Consider the following 19290-nt stretch of genomic DNA (forward strand, 5'->3'; position numbering starts at 1 on the left):
TAAAGCACCTTTGAGGTAGAGCATTGGAAGATTGTGATCATGGAATGTTAGCACCAGAACAGATTCTTAGGAAACATCTCATCTACTGCTGACTTTGCAGATGAGAAGCTGACACCCAGAGCCAGGAAGTGATTATACTTCACCATCCCAGCGGCTCAGAGTCCATACTTGAGCCCAGATCTTCTAGCATTGTCTTCGTTCACTGTTCTCCCAAACCAGGGCTCAACAGAGGAATTTGCCAAACTGAGAAGGCTGAGGGGGCCGCCCGAATGGCCCTGACAGAAGTGGAGGGAGTAGAGGAGACCCCAGGTTTCCAGGCCCTCCAGCCATTACTTAATCCAGAGCAGTTGAGCTGTTTACTTACCTGTGACTGGGGAAATGTATGCTGCAGCTTAAAAGAAGAGGTACAAAATTAGAGACCCCTCCCATCATTTTACATATGGGGAACCCGAGTCCCAGAGAAGATTGCAAAGCTGTACAAGCTGTCAAGTGGCAGAGCTGACAACAGTCAGGCTGATTAGACTCCCTGATCTACAAGCAAGTAAGGTGACTCCTTCAAAGGCACAAAACCAGTTGGTAGCTGAACAGAGAACTGGAATGCGGTCTCTAGGACTCCTACTAAATTTCCTAAAATCTAAGATATTACCATCTGTAAGATCCCGATATCAGAAATATAAAAATGTGAATAGGAATGTATTTTAAATCAAGGAAATATGGTGTTTGCCTGAAATCTGAGCTCCTTCAGGGACTGAGCTCATGCTGAGAAAGCATGTCCTGGGTGGATCTTGGATATAAATCTCCTTGAACTTGCCCAGAGAAAGAAGGAGGAGCATGGGAAAGACTAGAGAATTTGGAACCTGATAGACTTGGGGTCAAGTCCAACAGTCATGATTTTGAGTAAACCCTTTGCTTCTCTAATCTTGGGCAAAGTGAGGTTCTAATACCTCCTTCACAGAGTCGTAGTGAGGCCAAAGTGCCGAACGCAGACCTGGCATGCGACTGGGGCCTGGAGGTGGTTGATGAAGCTAATGCTGGCACTCCTGCCATTGGTCTAACCCCACTCCTCCAAAGAGTGCAAGGCTGCGAGTGGGAGCAGTCCACTCTCCAGGACCTGAATTGTCCGGCCCGAGCTCTGGGGAGGAGGTAGATGCTGGGTGGGGAGAGGAACATGACTCAGCCCCAGGGATCTTGGGAGAACAGCAATTTCTGGGATGTGATCAAGGAGGGTGGGTACAGAAGTCTGCCAGGGGGGTGAGTAGACTCTGCCTGGGGCTCAGACATTTCCCACCTGCCTGACCCAAGGGCTGATTTTCCAATATTGCACATGGTTAGGATGAAGTTATCATTAACTGTAAGGCCCTTGCAGGAATAACATGTATTGCCTATGAGCAGAGAACACATTGCCTTCTGAGCACCAACTGCTACCATTTGTAATTTGTAAGAGCACTTACAGAATATTTCCTCATGACAGTGTCTTGTTCCATTTGATCTCCACAATGAGTTAGGAGACATCAGTTAGATATTAGTATTATTCCCCACTGTGGCTGCCTCACCCTACTCCCCAGAGAAAGAAATTAGAGCTCAGTGAGGTTGTATGTCTTTCCCAAGGTCATGGTGCAGAAGTGGAATGCTAATTCTGGCTCTCCTCATCCATTAGCAAGCAACATGAATTGAACAGCTGCCATGGGCATGGCTCATGCTGAGGGATCCAGGGATCTGAGGATGTTCAGAGGAGCCAGACAACGTTCTCTACTCTCAAAAGATTTCAATCCAGGCGTGGAGATGGACTGTAAACAAAAAAGGGGAAGCGCAAAGAGAAATATATCGAGTGCTGTGGGAGCCCCACGGAGGCACACACAGCAGGACAGCAGTTAGGAGTGAGGGCTTTGACCTGTCCTGACTCCCGCTGAATCACCTCCGGCTGTGTGATCTTGAGCAAGTTTCTTAAACTCTCTGTGCTTCAGCTTCCTCTTTTAGAACATAGGACTGATGATGGTACTACTTGATGGAGCTGCTATAACTCTGCTATGAGAAAACGCATGCCAACCTGCTAGTATCTGGTACACAGCACTCAACAAACACAAACTATTAATTTTTCTGGGCAACGAAGAGAAAGGTGGTCAGGGAAGGCTGCACAAAGGAGGTAGCATTTGGATTAAGTTTTATTTATTTTTTAAAGTTTATTTATTTATTTTCAGAGAGAGAGAGAGAGAGAGAGAGAGAGACAGTGCACCGGGGAGAGGGGCAGAGAGGGAGAGAGAGTCCCAAGCAGGCTTCATGTTCAGCGCACAGAGCCTGACACAAGGGCTCGATCCCGTGATCCCAGGATCATGACCTGAGCCAAAATCGAGAGTCAGATGCTGAACCAACTGAGCCACCCGGGTGCCCCTGGATTAAGTTTTAAGGATAACTTTCCCCAAGTGGGAGGAAGTCATTCCAAGCAGAGAAAATACTTTACTCACAGGCACAAAGGGATAAAGCAGGGGCTGGGAGAGATAGCTGGCTCACTGGGAGCCGGGAGCGGGCATGTGGGGGCAATGAAAGGAACAGACTCTAAGGCTAGGGGTGGGCCATGAAGAGCCTTGAGTAACAAGTACTCAGGGGGCTCTGCCTCTGCCCTTAGCTTTCCTGCTTGCTGCACTTCAACAGGCTGTCTATTTGACAGACCACAGGAGAGGGCGGGTCTTTGGGTAGACATGCTTTGATGGGGAAAGTGAGGAGGAAAAAGGCCACTGGGTAGGACAAGCCTGTGGGGAGGGCCCTGACCCTCAGAGGCTGTGGGTGGACACAGTCTCCAGTAGTAGGGGGTACAGCTTCCAAAGAGGGGTAGATGGGTGCCTGCCTGGCTCAGTCGGTTAAGCCTCCAACTTCGGCTCAGGTCATGATCGGGCGCTTGGTGGGTTCAAGCTCCAAGTCAGCCTTTGAGCTGACAGCTCAGAGCCTGGAACCTGCTTCAGAATCTCTGTCTCCCTCTCTCTCTCTTTCTCTGCCCCTCCCCTGTTTGTGCACTCTCTCTCTCTCTCAAAAATGAATACACATTAATAAAAAAAAACAAAAGCGGGATGGGGGCGGTGGACAAGGTGACCTGTCTCACCTACCTCTCAGTTCTGATGAAGGCAGTGTGCCCATCCTGCCAAGGTCAGTGTGTCCAGCTACAACAGGGCATCCAGAACCCCTGGGAGAGAGCAAGTCTTAGCCCATTACGCCAGATGTGCAGGGGTCCTCCTAAAGGGGTACCAGAAAGGAGCCATCCGAATCTCAGACTCGCCGGGGCGGGCTGACCTTGCACAGTGGAGCAGTGGCTGCAGACAGGAACTAGCTGCCGGGCGCAGCAGGGCAGTGATGGGAATGGGGCAATGGATCAGTGTCTGCCTGGAGAGCTGAGGGGGAAGGCAGGTTCTGACTGAACCATACAGACATTTGTGTCACTTTTTCTTTTTTTTTTTTTTTTAGGTTTACTTTTATCCCAATTTCACAGGCACGTGGCTTTACAGAGTCAAGTTCTAAAACAAATCTCTAAATAAAATGTATATAATGTCACTGGTTATTTTCAGTTTTCATACATTATTTAGTGGCATTCCACGATGAAAGCTTAGAATTTACCTGTTTTCCTTCCCATTTTCACCAAACACACACATTTCCCATCCCCCTCATCTTTTCAATATAATTCTTTTTTATTATTATTATTTTCCATTTTTTGTTCATTTATATTTGAGAAAGAGAGAGAGAGAGAGAGAGAGAATGTGTGAGTGAGGGAGGGGCAGAGAGAGACAGAGACAAAATCCAAAGCAGGCTCCAGGCTCCAAGCTGTCAGCACAGAGCTTTCACGGGGCTGAACCCACAAACTGTGAGATCATGACCTGAGCCGAAGTTGGCCACTTAACCAACTGAGTCACTCAAGCGCCCCAGTTCTTTTTTTTTTTTAATGTTTATTTATTTATTTTGAGAGCGAGAGAGCACGTGCGCACACATGTGCATGAGCCGGGGAGGGGCAGAGAGAGGAGAGAGAAAATCCCAAGCAGGCTCTACTCTGTCAGCACAGAGCCTGATGCAGGGCTTGATCTCACCAATTGTGAGATCGTGACCTGAGCTAAAATCAAGAGTGGAATGCTTAACCGACTGAGCCACCCGGGTGCCCCTCAATATAGTTTTATTGCAATTTCACTTAAACCAATATCAGTGCTTATGTTATTGTAACTACGTAAATGTGTTCAGACATGAGTCATGTAATAAACTTTGAGTCATTTTCATTCATGCAGAACTTGGTTTTACCTTGTTAATTATGATCTCTGTTTAAATATATGTATTTATTACTAATTCAATCCCGAACTTGTCGACCTTTCCATTGATTTTTCTGTTTTGTTTAATTGCTCGTATTTTCAGTGTGTTTCTGCAATATATTTTCATTGCCAATATACAACATTTCAGCTATTTAATGAGTTAAACAGATTTTGATTGGCTAGTCTGAGAACACAGCCTTCATTTGTGGTGTCGATTCTTTAAGGAAATGTGTTCTGATTTCCAGGCAATTGTTTTATAAAGGTACTGTGGGCATGACCACCTGTATAATGCCAGTTTCTGCCCTCAGGGAGCTTCCAGTGTCATCTGGGACACAAGACTGAGACAAACTGATTTACACAATTAATTTACATAATTAAACTTCATTTGCATAATGAAATCCCTGTCCGAGGCAGAAATAATCCAGTGCCTATTGAGTGATACAGATGAATGGGTAAGAAAGATCTAGATGATCTATCTTGAAGTAACTGGCACTTGAGTTTTTAAGGGACTGTATATATATTTTTTTAGTTTTTTTAATGTTTGTTTATTTTTGAGAGACAGAGTTATATTTTGAGAGACAGAGTGTGAGCGGGGGAGGGGCAGAGAGAGAGGGAGACACAGAATCCAAAGCAGGCTCCAGGCTCTGAGCTGTCAGCACAAAGCCCGACGCGGGGCTCGAACCCACTAACCTCGAGATCATGACCTGAGCCGAAGTCGGACATTCAACCAACTGAGCCACCCAGGCGCCCCAGGAACTGTATATACTTTTTCCATCGTGATGAAATATACACAACAAAATTTACCACGTAGCCATTTTTCAGTGGCCACCGCAGTGGCACTGAGTACATTCGCACTGTTGTGCGACCATCACCACTGTTTATCTCCAGAACTTCTTCCTCATCATCCCAAACTGAAGATTATATTTTTCTCTTCTAAGTTACATTTAATATTTCTGATTGCAAAAAAAAATGTGTTCAGTGCCGACAACTTGTTTAAAACATAGAAAAGCACCAAGACGAAAATAAAAATATCCTATAATTCTATGAATCGGTTAGCGATTTTGTGGTGAGGGGTGAAAAGGCATCTCAGGTGGAGGGGCGAGACATCCCATGGGCTCAGAGGGTATGAGCAGAGATGTAGTAGGGGAGATAGTTTTGAATATGAAGGGTGAAGATATTGTAAACATATTTAACTTTTGCATCTTCCTTTAAAGGGGCTGAATGGGGAAGGCAGTGAGTGGTTCTAACAGTGAACCCAAGCCAGTAAGATTCCCGCAGCTGTTCTGATTATCCAGGACTATATAACAAGCCACCCCAAACTTAGTGGCATAAAACAATGACCATTTGTTATTATTACTATCTCTCACGGTGCTGGGGATTGACTGGTCTCAGGGTCTCCTATGTGGTCGTAGTCAGATAGGGGCTGGGGCTGGACACAGAGAAGGTTTCCTCACTTACCCGTTTGGCTCCTTGGGTGCAAGAGCTGAGGCTACCGTAGCGTCCCTTTGTCCGTGTTGTCTTCCCACGTGGTCTCTCCAACATGGCAGCCTCAAGTGGCCAGACTTCCGACAGGGTAGCTCAGGGCTCCCTGACGCATGTGCCTGAGAGTAAAGCCAGGTGGGACTTGAGTCTTCTTTTATGACTAACCTCAGAAGCCAAGCAGTATCACCTCCATTACATCCTATCCTTTAGAGCTGAGGGCCTAAGGCCGGCCTGTGTTCAAAGGGAGGGCAAGTAGACGGTACTCCTCGAGAAGTGCCAGAGAACTTCTACATATTTTTTTTTAATTTTTTTTAACGTTTATTTACTTTTGAGACAGAGAGAGACAGAGCATGAACGGGGGAGGGTCAGAGAGAGGGAGACACAGTATCTGAAACAGGCTCCAGGCTCTGAGCAGTCAGCACAGAGCCCGATGTGGGGCTCGAACTCACGAACCGTGAGATCATGACCTAAACTGACCGAGCCACTCAGGCACCCCGACGAGTAACTTTATCATTCACTTTTAAAACATTAGTTGGGGGGCGCCTGGGTGGCTCAGTTGGTTAAGCGGCCGACTTCGGCTCAGGTCATGATCTCACAGTCCGTGGGTTCGAGCCCCGCGTCGGGCTCTGTGCTAACAGCTCAGAGCCCGGGGCCTGTTTCAGATTCTGTGTCTCCTTCTCTCTGACCCTCCCCCGTTCATGCTCTGTCTCTCTCTGTCTCAAAAATAAATAAACGTTAAAAAAAAATAAAAAAAAACCCCATTAATTGGGATCTTACTATATGCTGTGCACTGTGCTAGATGCCAGGAAAAAGTGAGCAAGATACGTGTGGTTACTGCCGCAAGGAGCTTACTGTCTTGCAGGTCAGCCAGACAGTTGAATAAAGAATGTTATAATAAGGTGGGTTAGGTGCTCTGCTGGAAGTGCCAGCTCACAAAATAGTTTCCCCAGTTCTGATCTCTCTGCTCAGATGAAAATGGCATTGCTGGTGATTTGATATTTTCACCTGGATGCCATGTAGGCACCTCCCCCTCAGCATGTTAACTTGAGAGTCCCACGCCACTGCCCGGCTCTTCCCTGGGTCGTCTTTGATAGCATCCCACCCGCCTGGGCAAACCAATAGAAACCGCAGGCCTCGGTGGAGCCTATGCCAGGTCTCTCAGCCTCTACGTCGGCTGGTCTCCAAGATGTTACTTCCGTCTTAGAATTTCTCACAGAAGTTATTTTAAGAAAATAATAAATTATAGGGACAACTGGGTGGCTCAGTCGGTTGAGCTTCTGACTCTTGATTTAGGCTCAGGTCATGGCCTTGTGGTTCTGTGGGCTTGAGCCCTACGTCAGGCTCTGTGCTGATGGTGCAGAGCCTTCTTGGGATTCTCCTCTCTCTCTCTGCCCCTCCCCTGCTCTCTCTCTCTCTCTCTTTCTCTCTCTCTCTCTTTCGCAAAATAAATAAACTTAAAAATATGTAACAGTATATGGTGAACTGAAGGCACTTTTAACACATTTAATTGATGATTTTTTTTAAAAGATTTTATTTTGGGAGGTGCGCCTGCGTGGCTCAGTTGGTTAAGCACCCGACTTAGGCTCAGGTCATGATCTCATGGTTCATGGGTTCGAGCCCCACATCAGGCTCTGTGCTGACAGCTCAGAGCCTGGAGCCTGCTTCCAATTCTGTGTCTCTCTCTTTGCCCCTCCCCTGCTCACACTCTGTCTGTCTGACCCTCTCTCTCATAAAGATAAATAAACATTAAAAATTTTTTAAAAGATTTTATTTTTTAAGTAATCTCCACATCCCATGTGGGGCTGAATCTCACAATCCTGAGATCAAGAGTCACATGCTCCACCCACTAAGCCAGCCAGGTGCCCCTAAATTGATGATTTTTTTTTTTTTTTTTTTGAGAGAGAGAGAGCAAGAGCAAGAGTTGGGGAGGGGCAGAGGAAAAGGGAGAGATATGAGGTAACTCTAATACACCCTGTACCCCTTCACAGCCTATATATCACACAGTATTAGAGTTACCTGCCTACTTGTCTGTCTCCCTCACTAGACCAAGCACCATGCAGGCAAGAACCATCTTGTTCACCATTATGCCCCTAGTGCCCAGAGCAGGGTCTGACCCATAGGGGTCATCCATGGATATCTGTGCCACTAATGATTGGATCTGCCATTTCCTGTGCTCTTATACCACTGGGCCTCTTCCCCCACCATCAGTTCTATCCTCCTTAAATTGTCAAGACCCAGGTCAAACATTTGTAACAATCAATAGTTCCGTGAAGCCTCCTTCCTCACCCCCACCCCCTTAGACACACACCACTGTTCTTCTCTTGTTCCCATTCTCCCTGCCACCCCATGCCACTTAGGACACTACCCTCCCTGTGGGCAGTGACTTGTATCTTTTTTATCTTGACCCCCTGGTACCTACACAGTGCCAGAGATACTGGTCCAGCTGCTTAGAATTCAGCAGGGAAGGGGCGCCTGGGTGGCTCAGTCGGTTAGGCGGCCGACTTCAGCTCAGGTCATGATCTTGCGGTCTGTGAGTTCGAGCCCCACGTCAGGCTCTGTGCTGACAGCTCAGAGCCTGGAGCCTGTTTCAGATTCTGTGTCTCCCTCTCTCTGACCCTCCCCCGTTCATGCTCTGTCTCTCTCTGTCTCAAAAATAAATAAATGTTTAAAAAAAAAAAAAAAGAATTCAGCAGGGAATCTAGCAGACAAAAATCCCTGTCCTCATGAAGCCCTCATTCTGTTGAGTAGACAGACTATAAATAAAATAAGTAAAATGTAGAGCATGTTAGAAAGAAGGGGGGTAGGGAGAGGGAGCACATTGTGAGGAAGGAGGGATGGGGAGGCAGAGTTCCACACTGAACTAGGTGGGCAAAGGTCTAGAGGCTGGAGGGAGGGAACTGGCCACCACAGCCCTTCTCATCACAGGAAGGACTTTGGCTTTTGCTCTGAGATGGAAGGTACTGGTGGGTTTTGAGCAGAGAAGTGACATGATCTTGTGCACACTGTAACAGGATGCCTTTTGCTGTATTGGGAAAAGACAGAAGAGGTACAAGGACAGAAAAAAGGAGACCTAAGGTGGGGTGACAATCCAGATGAGAGTTGATGGAGCTTGGATCCTGTGGTAGGGGAAGGATGGAGCTGCTAGGACCTCAGACAAGGAGACCGTGGGAGGCACAAGTTTGACAGGGAAGGTCAAGGCTCAGATGTGCATGTTAAATTTAGATGCCTATTAGACATCCAATGGGAATATTGAGCAGGTGGCAGGATATGAGTCTGGAGTTCTAGGGAGAGGGTCCAGGCTGGAAGTATATATTCGGGCATCTTTAGCATAAAGATAGATGTCATTTAAGCTCTTATCCTCCCTGGCTGCCTGAAGCTTGGCCATCATCATGATTGACATGATAACTATCCAGACCAGGAATTTCAGCAGAAACAAATGGTCATCGATATTCTTCACGCTGGAAAGGCAGCAGTACCGTACTAAGACAGAAATTTGGGGAAAACTACCCAGAATGTCTAAGACCACACCAGATGGCATCTTTGTATTTGCATTCAGAACCCATTTTGGTGGTGGCAAGACAACTGGCTTTGTCATGTTTTATGGTTCATTGGATGATGCAAAGAAAAAGGAACCCAAACATAGACTTGTAAGACATGGCCTGTAGAAGATAAAGACCTCAAGAACACACAAAAGGAATGCAAGAATGGAACGAAGAAAGGCAGGGGGACTGCAGATCCATGTTGGTACTGGCGAAAAGTGAGCTGGAGATTGGACAACAGAAGGAGTAAAGATTCTGCAGTGACTTTCTCTGTGGTGATGGTGCAGATTTTTCATGAAAGAATAAACTAAGAACTTAAAAAAAAAAAAAAAAGATGTCATTTAAAGCCTTGATGACCAGATGAGATCACTAAAAAAGAAAGCGGGAGTGCTCACGTAAGTCAAATGCTGCCGATGGGCCTGACAATAAATGAATACATGCCAGGGCCCGTTAGATCTGCAAAGTACAGGCCATAATTAAAGGTAACTTGCAACAAATGGGTAAGGCACCTAGCAGGTACAGAGATGAAATGGCTCTAAGTCATGGGAACACTGGACACCTAAGGAATGAAAAACCATGGCATCTTGGGGCGCCTTGGTGGCTCAGTCGGTTAAGGGTCTGACTCTTGATTTCAGCTGATTTCAGCTCAGGTCAGGATCACACTATTCATAAGATCAAGCCGCGCATCGGGTTCTATGCTGACGGAGCAGAGCCTGCTTGGGATTGTCTCTCTCTCTCTCTCTCTCTCTCCCTCTCTCTCTCTCACTGCCCCTCTCCCCACTCATGCTTGCTGCTCTCTCTCTCTTTCAAAATAAATAAATAAACTTAAAAAAAAAATCATGGCATCTTGGACTTGGAAGGGACCTTAAATAGGTCATTTAATCTGGACCCCTCCCCTACCCTAGCCCTGATAATTGAATCCCCGGCTTTGGAACAAGAAATATTTGTGGGATATTGAGGCAACCCGTGTGGCCAGGTCAGGGAAGGCACCATCGAAGAACGAGTAGAAAATGATGCTCCTGAGTCTGAAAGCTCCCTAGCCTCGTGTCCTTAGGCAAGTCACTTCACCTCCTCTATCTTCAGTTTCCCTGTTTGTAAAATGGGAGCAAAACCTTCTTGTCCCTCCCAGGAGTGTAGAGAGGTCTAAATGTGCGAGGGCTTGGGGTAGAGTATGCTCTGCCTAGCTTGATAATTGCAAGAGCAAGAGAAGGAGGCCAAGAGAAGTCTCCCGCTTGGAATGGCCATGCGAATGAGGATGAGGAGGGAACTGTCCTGTCCTCAGTGCATCTCCTGGTGCAGCCTGTGGAGAAGCTAACTAGGATTCAGGCCAGGATCTGGGCTGGAAATGGACTGGGCTCAGGTGGCAAGATGGGCCTGCGGGACGGACAGAGACCTTGACTCTGCCTCCACTGAGCCTGGAACCGAGTTGGAGGAGACCCTGAGGCAGCGGCAGGGAAAAGAAACGGAGACACCGAGGCAGAAAGAGACTCAGAGATAGGGAGACCAAGAGACAAACAGACCCAGAAACAAGCGGCCCAACTGGGGCCCAAGGCGACCCAGAGACCCCGGCAGAGCAGAGCCCCGCGCGGAGCAGGGTCACGGAGCGCGGGGCCGGGTCCCCGGCGGGCCCTGCGGCCGCACTCGCCGGGCGCCCCCGCCCCGGCTGTTCGCCCAAGATGGCGATGGAGGGGCGGGCGAGGCGGCGGCAGCCCGGGCCCCCGCGCCGGCCCCCGCTCGGGCCCGGGCCCCCGAGGCCGCGCCCCCGCCCGCGGCGCCGCGCCTCCCCGGGCCACTGACGCCCGGCGCGCCCTCCCCCGGCGGCGGCGGCCGAGGCGCGGGGAGGCGGTGGCGGCGGCGGCGGCGGCGGCGGCGGCCCGAGCCGGGCCCCATGGCGCGGGGGGACGCTGGCCGCGGCGGCGGGCTCGTCGCGCTGACCTTCTGCCTGCTGGCCGCGCGCGGTAAGGGCGGGCGCCGCGGCAGTGGCGGGAGCGGCTGCAGCGTGTCGGTGCGCCCGCGCCCCGGGCTGCGCCTGGCCGTGGGGCTGGCGTGCGTCCCGGGTCCCCAGCGAGTGCGGGGCCGCAGGGCGCGGGCGGCCCGTCCCGGTGCCGGTGATGCCTGTGCTTGGGGGGCTGCGGGCTGCGGCCGGGGGGGCGTCTGCGGCACGGACTTGGCCGCAGGGGGTGTGTGTCCTTGCTTTGCGGAGTCTGGAGTGTGTGAGTGTGAGTGTGTGAGTGTGAGGGTGTGCGCGCGCGCGTTCAGAGGGTGGGGACGGGGGGCTTCTGCGGGCGTACGTGTCCGCAGTGCGTGTCACAGTCGCGGCGTGGCATCGCGGGGCCGCGGCTGCGGCGTTGGTGGCTTGCGCCGGGCGGGCTCTCCTTGCCCGCGCGTGTCGTGGGTTGAGAGTGTGTGAAAGAGGGGTGTTGGGGGGTGTGTATCTGCACCTCCATTTGTGTCCAGATTGTGTGTAATTGTGTTTACGGGGCTGAGCTAATATTTGGCCTTGGCTTTTGGGGAGTGTCCTTGCCCGTGGTGGGGGGGACAGGGCAGGCGATTCCGGACTGAGCGAGGACAGAGGTGATAAAACACTCAACTTTGCCCAGTGGGTGTGGTCCCTGGGGCTGGTTGGGGCGGTGTGTGTGGGGGGGGGACAGTTAGCTTTGCTCCCCCAACCCGTGGCTCCGAGTGGACGGGGGGGAGGGGGGCAGGAAACCAGTTGCTTTCGTGGACTTGTCCAACACTCGCTCTCGTGATGGGACGCGTGTCACTCCTGCCCCACCCACCAGGGGCAGGTCAGGGAAGCGTTGACCAGGTCAACAAGGCCTCCTCCAGCTCCCCCCCACCCCACCACTTCTGTGCGGGGTGGGGGTGGGGTAAGGGTCAGAGTTGTCCACACTGGAGAAAGGGCTGGGGCTGGGGTGACGGAATCCCAGTGCTCTGTGCCTAGGGCTCCTTCTTCCACCCTAGTCCTCTTGCTTTCCGTGTTGTGTGCGTTTGGGGGACGGCCCAGGGGGAAGGTAGGTGGCAGAGCTGGGGAGGGGGATGGGCTGCCCGCTTTGTTCGCCTAGTTCTTGCCTTCTCTGGCGAGGGGGGAGCTGAGGATGTGTCCGGGGCGAGTCGGGGAGGGACTTAGAGGTGGGGGTGGGGAGGGGGATTTCTCTCCAGCTGCTTCGGCTTTCCAGAGAGACTCAGCCAGGCCACGTGGGAGGGAGGCTGGGACGGCGGAGGGAGGCAGGGACCGCGGAGGAACCTTGGTCTGGCCGGCCCCAGGCCCATCTCCAGGAAACCCAAACAGCGGGTGGGAAAGTGCCCGGAAAGGCTCGGACCCCTTCTCTCCCCACAAAGACACGCCCCTCTCCAGCCCTGGCTCGGAACCCGGGATTGTCAGGTGAAGGGGGCGGGGAAGTGCGGGAGAGGCCTCCGTCCTCCGGGAGCCCAGGGGATTAAGGAATAGTTGTGCCGACTCTCTTACGCTCTTCCAAGAGCTCCAGGAACCGGCTCTGGGTCACCCAGCAAAGCGGGATGAGGGCTGGGAGCTGCGCTCGATCGTTACGGTATATCTGTGGGGCCTCCTGCAAGGGGTTCAGTTTGCCTGGGAGACCTGGCCTCTCCCTGCTCTTGAGTGCACAAGGCTGGGGCAGGGCCCGAGCTGGGGCTCCCTTGGCAGCAGTGTGCATGGCCAAAACAACGAGGCTACTGGCCCTCAGTCCCAAACCCTTTGAGTGCGCAAAGCTTAACAGGCCTAGGGACACTCCTGTAGGGTTCTGACTAGCCACCCTGATCTGGACCGAGGTCATTCATTCATTCATTCATTCATTCTACAAATATTTACTGAGCACCCTTTTTGACTAGCATGTGCTTGGTGTCTAGCATATAGGAAATAAAGGAGGCAGACCTGGTCCCTGGTGCAGAGCTTGCTGTCTGGTGGAGGGAGACTGACATGACGGGTAGTCTGGAAAGGTCAGGAAAAGCTTCCTCCAGGAAGTGATGAATAATAGAGCTCCATGCAGAGGGTCAGTTAGCCCTGTAAAAGGAGAGTGATGATGGGCAAAGTTTTCCAGAGTGAACTGCCCATGTAAGTGCTCAGAGTGACTTCATTTAGAACACTGAATGAAGCTAAGCCTGGCAGGAGAGGAGAGCACAGGGATGAGAATGGGGCAGGATGGAGTGGGATGGGGGGGAGCGGGGTTGGTACCACAAGTGTCAAGAGAAAAGGCTGAAGATGGGGGCTGGGCCCAGCTCCTGAAGGACTTTATAAGTCCCGCCAAGGTTTCTGGCCTGAGAGCCTGCCTGAGCCCTTGGCAAGTTTTAAAATCAGCTATGCATCAGCTCCTGCAGCCAGTGTGGAGAATCGGTCGGTTGGGCGGGACTGGAAGCAGGAAGCTCCAGCTTCTTGGGAGGCTGTTGTAGTAATCCAGAAGAGAGGATGGAGGCAACCGGCGTAGTGGCAATTGGTGTGGCCAGGCTTCTAGAGATATTTAGAAAGGAGAATTAGTAGGATCTGAAGATAGATTGAGTTTGCAGGGGGTGAGGGAGAGGGAAGTAAAAAAATAATACATGCTTCAGCAACCTCAACATGGCAGAGCGAAGGGGCTGGTGTCCCCCAACACGGCTCCAGTCAAAGATTGGAACTGGGGAGACTTATAGGAATGGGGCTTCTGTCTGGGGGTGGTGGGAGAATGCTGAGTGCAAGAAGTGGGGCTCTCCCTTCCACCCAATCAAAATTTGGGGAGTGGGGATGCCACAGGTCAGTAATAAGAAGGCTCCAGGAACCTGAGAGCTGCTTTCTCTGCCCCATCTCTTTCTCAGCCCGGAGACACCGAGGTCCACCTCCCTTCCATTGGGGTGGCTCTCTCTGACCCCATATCGAGGTTAGGAACGAGGTCAAACAAGTTCCTCTTAATAGTGAGTTTTCTCCAGAATTTCTCCATACCTTCATCGGTCCTTTATGAACTTTCAGGGCCCAATTCATCATACATTATGTGTAAAATAGCAGTTCCTTTCTTTTCTTCTAAAGGTACCTCTTTCATGTTAAGCTATCTCACAAGTAGAGTAAATGGCAGCACTGAAGGGAATTTAGAAGTAATTTTAGCACGAACCCATTTTCCAGACGAGAAAGCCGAGTGACTTCCCAAAGATGCATGGATAGGGACTGAGCTGGGGCTGGAACTAGTCTCCTGGCTCTTGGAGCCACATTTTCCCTGGGTTTGGTACACACATACCCAAGTTCAGTTTCTCTGCACCCCCTCCCCCTCACATGAGAAGTTACCCACTTTGGGCTTGACCTCCCTCAGTTGGTGTGTCTGAGTCTGGGCTCTGGAATTCACCCTTCTCCATTCATCCCTACCCGCTGCCTCCTGTTTGGCCTCCACTGTTTCTGAGGTACAGCAACCAGACTTGACACAGAATTCCAGATGCAGAACAGATGTCATTGCCAGGTGGGCTTTGGGGCTCCCAGCCCCCTGGAGTGTGCGGAGAGGGGAGGAGTAAGAGCAGCTCTGATGGGGGAGGACGCCAGCCCTAGCCTGGTTGGAGGAGGGTGATGGGAGCTGGGGTTGGGAGGAAAATCAAAGAGCTAATGTTCTGGCCCTGACATGCAGAGAAATAGAATCGAGCTGGGCTGTTGGCTACCTCACTGCTGAGGCTGACGCTGAGGCATCCTCTGGATTTGAGGCGCTTTGGAGTCATTGAGGTCAGGGAAGCAGAGGCTCAGTAAGCTCTCTTTCAGGTGCAGACCTGAGTATGTAAGCTGGTGCAGAGCCAAGACTTCTGGATGGTTCCCATAAGAGACTTACTAGCTTGTCACATAGTCTGGAGGAGAGAGTTCCAGCAAGTGATCAGAGCATACAGGGAGAGAAAGACGGGCACAGGAGAAATATTTTTAATCATATGAGCCATACAGCAGGAGAACTGGTAAGGTAGTGAGCTCCCCAGTGATTGTAATGTTTAAGTACAGAGTTTCTTTCAGTGTGAGTTTGCTTTTCTGTCTCTGTGCTTTCTAAGCATTTTGTTAAGTGTCTACTAGATGCCACATAGGCAGTTTTCCACATACATTATTCACGTCATGTCCAGACTTTAAAGGAGTTCCTATAATTTTTACAGATAAGGAAAGTGAAGCTTAGAAAAACATGATGGGGCTATGTCTCCACATGTCCCCTTGTCTGTTCAAGGAATATTTATTGAGCACCTAGTATGTACCAGGCACTGTTTCAGGTACCAGGGATCTAGAAAGCTACCGAGGACATGATTCTGAGCTTGTTGCCTCGTTGGGGAGAAAGAAAGTAAAAACTCTAGAGTGATAACTGCAATGACCAAGGTGCTCAGGATCCTATGGGGCAGAAAAGAGGCAACAACATCAGAACCAGGGATAGCATGGCTGTCGTAAGGAGAGGGAGCAGCAGGAACAACATATGGAATAGCAGTGTGCTTTCAGAGAGCTGAAAGCGGTTTGATGGGGATAGAGGGTCACAGGGAATGGGAGGGAGGCAGGAGCTGACTGTGGCTTTACTGTCAGGTCCACTGAGGCAGGGCCCCTCAGGATCACAGATGAAGGGAACTGTGTGCCCATCCTTGTGTCCCAGGCCACTGTCCCAAGCTCTCCTTTCAGCTGTTGGTGGGAGGGGTTTAGTGTGTCTGTAAGGGAAGCCACCAAGGTTGGGGGGGTGGGGGGTGGGGAAGGAAGTTTCTGGAAGACACTGACTTGGGTCTCCTAGGAAAAGACATAACAGCATCATGGAGAACCGGCCCCACACTGAACACAAGATGTAAATCTGTTGGGCCCCGAAATTCAAAAGTGACAAGGCATTGATGTTTGTGGCAAGTTCTTGGCTTCATGGAGGAGACATCTAGGCTTGGTTTCCCTCCCCCACCCTCTGGCCCCTTTCCTGAGAGTTCACGGGGAAATGGAACCCTGGCTCACACCTGGCCCCCACTAACCGCACAAAACAGCATCGAGCTGGCTCTGAGACTCGGAAGCGAATCTCCTTTCTGTCTGGGTTCTAACTGGCCTCACAAAATCTAATTTATCCTGCAAGTGGGTAAAATAACCTGTTAGAAGAAGGAGATCGAGAGATGACCTCAGGGTTCCCAAGCATAGGAGCTCCGTGTCTCTGGTAGGGTCTCACCAAGGAAGCTGAGGAGAAGGAATTGTGGCAGAGGAGCCCCCATCGAGGCACAAAGCTGGTGGGCAGCAAGCGTCCACTGTGTCTGCCCCAGTCCTGAGAGGGATAGCTGAGAAAGACTCATGGGAAGGGCTTTGGGGGTCAGCCATGACAGTGGCTGGGGATGGCAGGAAAGGGGTGGCCAAGAAGCCACCGGACAAACAAGGTCCACTCCTCAGAGAGTCGCTTTTATGAAGCGATTTGGTGGTGTAGGGACCAAGTTTATGTGAAAAGAAGCATTGCTATGTAATGGAGCACAATGCAAAATTCGCCACAGGTTTAAAAATCAAAACATTTGGGGGCAGTCAGCAAGCCTCCTGAGCGTGCTGTCCTCTGCTTCTGGCAGAATTTTGGCGAACATGAGAAAAGTGGAGACTCTTCCTTTTCAGGCTGGGGAAACTGAGGCTGGAAGGAATAAAAGTAGTGGGCCCAAGGTCATGTAACAAATGACCCAGGACCTTGACTCCAGGCCAAGGCTTGTCCCCACCCCCCCTCCCCACCCAACACCCTGGTGTCCGTCTAGGCAAGAGGAAGGATGGGTAAGGGACCCGCAAGCGGCTATGTGATATAAAACATAAAAAGCTTCTGTCCGAGGAGGCAGGGCCAGCTTCATGCATGGCTGGCGCCTGAGCTGAACCCCTGGGGATGCATGTCCTGGGCACAGAAATTGGGCACTGAGGCAGAGAGAACCCTCATATTCAAAGGCAACTGTCTCTTCAGTGCTGGGTTCATCCCCCAAAGGTCAAAGGACATTTCCCCTACTGTCTTCCGGAGAGATGAGACACCCCATCCCCTCCACCTTTCTGGGCCTCAGCTTCCCCACTTATAAAATGAGGCATCTCAAGCTTCAAAGACATTTCCACCAACCTGGGCCAGGGTGGGCTGGTTCCCTCCTCATCTACATCCCTGTTGGTTTCCCTGTTCTACCTTGCTGGGTGCTTGGCTCCTCAGAGGTGGCGAAGCCAGACATCTGCTGATCCATGAATATTCAGGAAGGGAATCGGAGCCTCCTCTGGGCTCCCCAGCCAGCCACCGGCCTCTCTGGCTGCCGTCCTGCCCGCCAGAGCCCAGGCTGCTGACATACCCAGCAGCTGCTCAGGCCCCAACTGTTCACATTGTTTGTTCAGCGCGGCAGGGGATTTTCCAGGCCCCGGACGTGCTTTGGGGGGCGGGGAGGCTGCCGCAGGGCTCAGGGATTCGTGTCATGTGGGGCTTTTCTCCCTTGAAACTCAAACTGACTGCTCAGCGGCTGGAACCCGGCAATTGGAAGCCACTGGGCTGAGAGCCCGGGCTTGTCTTCCCCCTACCCTATGTTTGAATCATAGAATCTAGGGCTTTAGAGGTAGAAGGGACTGGCTGTTAAGAACTGTAATTAACATTTGTGCAGTTTTTTTTTTTTTAAAGTAACATCTTTCATTAAAAAAAAAAAAAAAAACCACGCAAACATTTGTACAGTTTATAAAGAGCCTGTAAAGAATGAGCTCCCCTTCCTTGATTGATGCGCCGACACCCATCATCTTGTTTACTCCTCACAGGCTTGGTCATATGGGGTCATATGGGCTTCATTTTACAGATCTGGAAACTAAGGCCCAGAGAGGTTAAGGGGCTTGTCACACAGCTGGTAGGCAGAGCAGCAAGACTGAAAACTACATCTTTGGCCCCAAGGTCAAATGCTCTTTCCACCACAGCAAATAGCCCAAAGTGATGTCAAGGCCAGTCTGGTTTCTCCAGTCTGGATGGAAACCGGGTGAGGACAAGGGCTGCCTGTCCCTGCACTCACTAGTGATGCTGAGGCTGGTTGTGCGATTGGAGGTGCCAGCAGAGCCTTTCTGATGAATTAAGAAAGGCAGAGACCCGGGGCGTCTCCCTCTCTCTCTGCCCCTCCCCCACTCATGCTCTGTCTGTCTCTCTTGCTCTCAAAAAATGAGCTAACATTTAAAAAATTAAAAAAAAAGAAAAAGGCAGAGGCCCTGTTCAGGCCCCATTGGTGTCAGAGCCCTGGCTTCTGCCCTGGCTTCCTTACTCAACCAGTTGGGACTTGTCTTTGCCCCTCAGTCTTATTTTGCTCTAGGAGTGATGGGAAGAGAGCCTGGAGACAGACAGGGGTTCTAAGTATAGACATCTATATGTCCAGGTTATGACAAGTATGGCAGAAACTGGGGCACATATGTTCAGGTGTGGAAGGTTGTGTCTACGGTCTGTATGTGTGCCCGAATGGTGTTCTATATGTTCGGGAATAGGTTTATCCACGTATGACTCTTCACTGAATAATCCTAAAGTCTTAGAATCTCAGACATCACCTGCTAGCTACGTTTGAGTAAACTAAAGTCCAGAAGAAGTGACTGGCCCGAGGCCACACAGCTAGACTGTGACAGACCCAGGTCTAGAACTTGAGGGTTGCCTGATTCCCAAGCCATTTGGCTTTCTGCATGCCCTCATGTGGCTATCAGCCCAGACCTGCTCTGTACTAAGTATGTGCCATTGTACTCATCTTTGTCCTCGGTCCATTCTCAGATGTGCCGTTGTGCCTGTAAGCAAAGTGTCAGGCCTGAGGATAAGAAGGGACCTTGGGTCATTGAGCTTGTATGGGACGGGGAGGTAGCAGGTCGACCTTCTGGTCAACACAACTGGGAAAACCAAGCATTTCTCTATGAATAACTATTACTGGGCCTTGTTGAAATGGTAGTTAAGATGATAAACATTGGCCTTTGTGTATTTTTGCCTTGACCCTGGGATGACATTCCCCTCCCCCAATTCCCCCCTAGTCCTCCCTTTGTGGCAGGGGCCGTGTTGGAGCTACAGGCTCTTCTGGGGCTCCTGGGGATGGGCTCT

General features: G+C 50.8%; 1 protein-coding gene across 1 annotated transcript in view; it reads left to right on the forward strand.

The window, feature by feature from the left end:
• The first annotated feature begins 11189 nt into the window (after positions 1–11189).
• The window catches only part of IGDCC4 (immunoglobulin superfamily DCC subclass member 4), a 37731-nt gene continuing 29630 nt past the window's right edge, over positions 11190–19290 (forward strand). The window contains exon 1 of the mRNA XM_042941687.1: positions 11190–11259. Coding sequence (XP_042797621.1) covers positions 11190–11259 — 70 coding nt within the window. The remainder of the gene's footprint in view (positions 11260–19290) is intronic.

The sequence above is a fragment of the Panthera leo genome, chromosome B3, assembly GCF_018350215.1.
Source record: "Panthera leo isolate Ple1 chromosome B3, P.leo_Ple1_pat1.1, whole genome shotgun sequence".
NCBI classification, from domain to species: domain Eukaryota; kingdom Metazoa; phylum Chordata; class Mammalia; order Carnivora; family Felidae; genus Panthera; species Panthera leo.